This window comes from Buceros rhinoceros, unplaced genomic scaffold (genome assembly GCF_000710305.1).
Source record: "Buceros rhinoceros silvestris isolate BGI_N320 unplaced genomic scaffold, ASM71030v1 scaffold29168, whole genome shotgun sequence".
In the NCBI taxonomy this organism is placed as follows: Eukaryota; Metazoa; Chordata; class Aves; order Bucerotiformes; family Bucerotidae; genus Buceros; species Buceros rhinoceros.
The window spans coordinates 11,675-18,050 of NW_010429040.1; the positions used below are offsets into that span (position 1 = coordinate 11,675).

At 50.8% G+C, this 6,376-nt stretch overlaps 1 protein-coding gene across 1 annotated transcript in view; it reads right to left on the bottom strand.

Moving 5' to 3' along the window:
- Window positions 1-353: 353 nt before the first annotated feature.
- ERLEC1 (endoplasmic reticulum lectin 1) overlaps window positions 354-6,376 on the bottom strand; it is an 8,862-nt gene continuing 2,839 nt past the window's right edge. Inside the window, exons 5-13 of the mRNA XM_010142513.1 lie at window positions 5,961-6,001; window positions 4,172-4,395; window positions 3,157-3,286; window positions 2,573-2,734; window positions 1,905-1,964; window positions 1,434-1,558; window positions 993-1,070; window positions 769-844; window positions 354-425 (exon numbers count right to left, since the gene is read on the bottom strand). Of these exons, the coding sequence (XP_010140815.1) occupies window positions 354-425; window positions 769-844; window positions 993-1,070; window positions 1,434-1,558; window positions 1,905-1,964; window positions 2,573-2,734; window positions 3,157-3,286; window positions 4,172-4,395; window positions 5,961-6,001 (968 nt within the window). The remainder of the gene's footprint in view (window positions 426-768; window positions 845-992; window positions 1,071-1,433; window positions 1,559-1,904; window positions 1,965-2,572; window positions 2,735-3,156; window positions 3,287-4,171; window positions 4,396-5,960; window positions 6,002-6,376) is intronic.

Sequence of the window (6,376 nt, forward strand, 5' to 3'; positions counted from 1 at the left end):
AGCAGGAAGTACTGGTTCCCAGTTCCATTCTGGTGGCAGCTGAGCTCCTCACCTGAAGCAGCACTTGTTTAATTTGCCTTTAGGACGGTAATCTGTACCTTAACGACGGCGCTGATGATGGCAGACTGCGTCACACACAAGTCGAACAGGAAGTGCAAGACAAGATTTTAATCATTAAAAGTTTATCAATAACCTCTTATATACACACAGTTATACACAGAGTGGTTCAGGAGTCCCCCAGCTGGTAGAACTCTGCTGGTGAGGCCACCTGGTGAAAGCTGCTCTGCCTTCGCTGTCCCACAGCCAGGGAGACGCCAGCAGGGTGGTGACGGGCACGGCTCGCTTCACGGGCTTTAGCTGGGCACTGAGAGGAGCCCGTGTTCGTCTGCTGTATCCAGAATTTTACAGATGACTGGAGACTCCACCTGCAACAAAGGGATCACAACGTTAATGACTGCAAAACCACTGACGAACTTTCACGAGAGACTGCAGCAGCGATCGGGAGATGGGATGACTGGAGGCACAGCACTCAAGCAGCACTCGGTCAGTTTACTAAGTGCCTTTGACTTTTGGGTAGGACCTCAGTGGCACGTTGACATGGTAACTGGTGGCATTAGTAATGACCCTCCTTTCTCAGAGCAAACACACCGGCACAAAAAGCAGCTGAAGGGCCCCAGAGGGACCTGGTGGCTGTTTTAAGGTGCACCTGGAGCTGTCCCCCACGAGCTGGCACCCGGTCTTAGGGAATCCAAGTGTGTCTGTACCTACCCCAAGGATGTATTGGCAAGAGTGAGGCTCTAACATGTAGATGGTCACAGCGTGAGGGGAATCGGATTCTTTACATCTGAAAAGGGAGATTTGGCAGAGTTTAGCATGTGATAAGCGCAGAACTAACCACCTATTTCCCTGGGATCTACAGCATTTTCCCCAGCTACCAGCGGACTTCCCTTCCCACACACGAAACAGACACTTCACTCCAGAAACTCACTTACTTCAATTTCACGGTCACCTGCCGTGGCTTGTCCGTTAGGTCGCAAACATCTCCGTTTCCATAGAAATGAGACACCATCCTGCCACAACAGATGGGAATGGAGAAGTTTGGAAATCCTGAACACAACGGCACCTCGGTGCTCTTCCTGCGTGTAACTGCTGTACAGACCAAAGGAGTGGCGCGCAGCGTTGCTGTCACTGCAGAAGCTAACTGTTGTTTACTGGAAGGTTTGTCTCTGCCTCATCTCCAAAGTGTGGCATTACCTTTGCTGACGTTGCGTGTTGATCGGGGGTGATATCAACACCAAATCTGTACCCCCTGCCCCGGACAGCGGATTGTATCCGACAGCAGGCTGGCTACCTGGGCACTGCAGAAGCAGGCCCTGCCACTTCTTTGTCTCCATCACAGGACTGAGCTCAGCAGAGGGGCAGCGTGACCGTACCTGACTGTCCGTGTGCCGTCCTCACGGAGATAGTAGGTTCGAGCAGCGTTCTTCCGGGACCACTCAATGTGCTCCTCCCTGCTCCACGTACCCACCACCACAGACGTCTTGCCACTCTCCTTGTCCTGAGGAAGGAAAAGCTGGTCACCGCACCTGGTACGCCCTGGCAGTGAGGACACAGGAATGACAGGTAGGATGTCACTTCCAGAGCAAGGTGCAGCTGTCAGCAGAACATGTTCCTGCATTGGGGACACTTGTTTTCAGCTCTGATTATCCCCGTGCTCTACCTGACATGGTACCCACACGTCCCCCGCCTGAGCACGCGCAGGATTTCTGTTCTGGAATGCATCTTCATAAACCCACGCTGTGCTCAGCTGAGAAAAGGAGGCTGCTTTTTTCAAACTGTGGACAGATTCTCCAATGTTTTTCCCCCGCACCCATCTGGTGGCAGAACATACAAGTTAAACACACCTCATGGTACTGATGAACGTATTTGCCGTAGCAGAATTCATACTTCCACCAGCCAACACCCTGGGGAGAGGGAGAATCTCAGCGTTAAAGCACAACCCACCAAAACACCCCAAACCGACGCCCTCCAGACCCCAACCAGGGCTGTTCCGCTGCAGATCTCTGTACCTGGTAACTGGGGTGGCGACTCAGGGTTTGTGCCTCTCATCAGACTAACTGATGTAGGCCAGGGATGGAATAAATGAGATTAAGCAGAGACTCCTGGAAGAGCCACACGGGACTAAACTACAAACTATCTGTACACCCCCGGTTCATCTTTAAATGAACACTTTCAAAGGCAGGACACTTCAGCTGCCCTTTCTCTGCTGGCTGTTCTCTCAGTAAGGTTTATCAGATTACTACTTTTTCTTTTCATTAACAAAATCAGCACCAAACAATCCTCGTGATCTACTTTCGTTTCACCGCCTGCTTAAATAAGCCAAACGTCAACAGAAAGGTTAACGACACCTTTCTGATATACATAAACCTTCCCTCTCTCAGTGCAGGAAGGGCAGGAACGAGGCGTGCGAGAACCTCACGCAGTGGAATGCATGGAAAAGCTCAACCAGGGCGTGAAGCAGTGCGTGCAGGTAAGGAGCAGCCCCTTTATTACACCTGGCTTTATGTCTCACCCCATGGAAGCAGTAGGAGCCACTAAGGAACTCCTTGATAAGCTGGTCGTCGGTCAGTTTGGAGATGTGGGTGGTGCCCACAGTCAGCAGCTGATGGCTTCCAACAGCCACAGGCTTGTGAATGGCAGAGAACTTCTCTTCCCTCGCCGAATGCATTTCTTCCTGAAGTGGAAGAGGACACACACCTGTTTAGATTTTGTATGGCCCTTGCACACGCTCAATCACGTGAGGTCACTCAACACGAAGGGAAGCTGGCTGGGAGAAACAGTCTGAACGCAGTTCGTCCTTGTTCTCACTTCCAGCATAGCTGGAAAAAATATAATTGAAAGACAAAAACTTAACAGGATTGTAAACTGTAGGCTACAAAGGCTACAGAAGTTTTACATTAGTAGCCCAAACTTACCTGCTTTTCTCCTTCCAAGCAAGGTAAGTTACAGATCATTCCAACACGCTCAAAGAGCGTTTGGAAGACTGACGTAGTCTTACGGAGCAGGGTAAGAGAACCTGCTCCAGGGAACGGAAAGCTCTGTGTGTTACACCATGGAAAATGCCTATTTTTCTCTTCGAAATTGAACGAATCCTACCTCCTTAACCCTTCTGAAAGGCATCTTCAGCATCTCTTGCTGCTTCTCCAGCTGTTCCAGGTTGTGGGGTTTGAGAGGGGAGCCAGGCAGAGACTGGCAGAAGATGTCATTCACCGGGGAAGCCCTGAACCTGCCCAAACATGTTGGCAACACATTAATCACTTGCTGCGCCCTGAAGCAAAGACACCGATTTTTACTGCTCCAAGCTGCTGGCTGAGCTGTGTATTTTTTTCATACGGCATTAAATGCCTGTTACTCCTTTATCACGAGCAGAGGAGAAGCGCTGGCAGCAGAGGTGCTGCTCGGTGCCGTTGCAGGGACACTCGGCAGGAAAAGGGCACTCCGCCTCAGGTGAGGCTGCTTTGCTGCTGCCTCGCTGACTGCGAGCTGCGTTTCCAGGCTGCTGCCTCCACCCAGCTTTATTTACCAAGATGACATGAGGGAGAATGAAGATCTTGCCGGTTTATTGTGTTTCCGGCTAGCAGCCAGGAAGCCTTCCCCTTCCCTTGGGAAGGGGGTGGCAGCTCCAGGTCTTACTCTCATCAGATGACAGAACAGTTCCGCTGAGCGCTTTCCCTTTTTCTGCTGATGCAGAGGCTGAACAGGCTCACAGTCAGCAGACGACAGTGCAAGAGGTGTGTGCCACACCTAACATGGTACTACCCGCCCCACCTACGGGAGGAAATCTAGAACTGATAGGAAATATTTATCAGCAGCATTTCTTAGTTACTCTAGCGGGCATGTGTTCACGACATGCACTGTCAAGGATTCTGTCCTTCAGACTTCGCTGCCTCTTTGGGAAGAGTGAGTGAGTCCTCACGTGTTCTGACACCTGTGTACCCGGCAAACCCACAGCTCCTGCCCGTCACTCCCCCTTCGATTGTGTGCCATCTTCACTTCGCCGTTCTGTTTACACCCCTGGACAGGTCCAAAATCTGGACTCTTGAGAGTACAGGCATCCCTTAGATCCCCCAAGACCTTCAAATCGCCAACCAAGAGGAGACTTCCAGCGTACCTGTACTTAGGATGGCTGCACAGGAGCGGTGTCAGTATAACCACTTCGTATTCACAGGTGGTAACTTCTGCCACAGAAAGGATCTCGTGTTTGGCTTCTGGATGGCAGATGTACATCACCGTGCTTGACCTGGGCCGGTTCTGTCTCAAGGTACAAGGTGTGCCGTTCCCCATCTCTACTGGGTAGTACGGGGTCATCTGCCCTTCTATGTTTTTGGTAGGTATCTAGGGGGAAGAAAGTCAAAGCTGAGAATCACAGTACAGCTCCTTTGACTCGTCTGAAACAAAAAATATCACAACAAGGTGCAGAGCCAGCACTGTTGGACTGGAACAGGCCCCTGCGGAGTTACTGGGTGTGCTGTGGGCTAGGAGACAGGGAGGAGTTACCTTCACCATGAGGGATCTCAAAACAGCCCTGAAAAGTCACCCCGATACCTGTGCTACAGCTCTGGGGGTACCCAGCCCGGGCTGTTCCTTATCCAGAGTTTCCCACACCGGCTCTTAACCGTGGCTCACAAAGTTAATGGTACATACAAAATAAATCCCCCTTTGGTACACACTTCAAGGATGAAGGACCTGCTCCTTCACAGCCTTCAGCCAGCTTCCACTTGAGGAAATTAATTCCCCAAAGAGGTGAAAGCCCTTCTCCTGTCTCCTCTCTTGGAAGCCGATGAAGTTCCCAGGTACCAAAGGTTCTGCTTGTGCAAAAGCCACACTGGAACCCACAAACCAGACCTTTTTCTACCTGCGTTGCTTGAGCTGGTAAAGGTTCTCAGTGCACAACGAATCGGGCTCAGTGGTGCCTTCCATGGTCAGGACACGAACCCGGGGACCCGAGGCCCCTCTGTATCTCAGCCGCTTTGGTTTTCAAACCATGTCACCCTGTCACAGGCCACTGACTCTCCTCCTGAAAACTTCCATCATGAGTGAAGCGAGGAGACATTTCTGGGGCTGAAAAATGAATGTGCTGGCAGCTTAACTGCACGGGCGCTCCCTGGCTTCCTGTCACTTACCTGCTCTCTGCTTCAACACTCAAAGGTGGGAAATGAAGATGTATTCTGGCTGGGCACAAAAGAGCGGACAAAAAGGGTACTGGTGCCTCCCCTTTCTCTTTTTCTGAATGAAACAACTGATTTCTCAAAAAAATTGGAAAATTCTGCCTACTCATGTCATTGTAGGTAACTGTTGAGGAAATCTAAATAGGGGGAGCTGTTTCGCACCACTGAAAGGTGTCGCAGCAGCACTTTGGGAACATCCCTAGTCGCAGCAGGTTTTGGTGCCTTTCAGCACCACCCAGCCGCGTTACGTGTTCTGCCTTTCTCGGCTGGAGTCTGCTCAAACTGCAAGTCTAAATTCTTTTGGGGGCCTCAATGAATGGAAACGGGAAGTGGACTTTATGGGGTGGGTCAAGTCAGCTAAGAAATCTCGTGGGGATTTTGTGCTGTAGGCATTTCTCCCTACCCAAAATGCACCGAAGTGTCATTAACTGGGATCTCTGACGTAGCTGGGAAAATAACTATCGCTAGAGCATAATGTGACTGTGGTTGTGCGTACAGGAGCCTGTAATTCATCACATTTACGTTTAAGATTGGCTACCTTAAATGTAAATAAGTAAATGTGCCTGGTTAGTTAGACTAAATAAGCTTTCTGAGCAGGGGCTGATGATCTACAGTGAGAATAGTGCAGCTCAGGGACAGGGGTTCACGTTTTGGTAGGGAACTCATCATCTCATCACACATAAACTGCCTCCACTGTTGATGGCAAAGTTAAAACAGATGTTTTTCACTTGCCTCGCTTGCGCTCTCTGCTGGGTTTGCCTTCTGATCTTGACCTGGGGAATAATTAAGAATGAGGTAAGCCTAAAGTCTGAGAACCTGAAATAAAATGGAATTACAGACAGTGAGGTTTGTACGTTTCGTGGGTTTGCTGGTCCTTCAGGTACCGGCTGCGGGAGTCAACTGGGTGGACTTGCAGGGGCAGAGAAGGAAAGGATGGAAATCAAGAGTGGTCGGGGGTCCAGAGCACATGGCACAGAGCACGAGTCCAGGCTGTCTTACAACGACTCTGTGTCGGCAGGACAGGCCCAGTCCAGGCCTGGCACCACAGGAAGGGCAGAGGAACGTGTCCCTGCTGCTGTTCTGCGAGGGGGAGCTGACTCCTTCCAAAGCGAGTGACTCGCAGGCTGGGACGGTGAACAGGCAAGGAC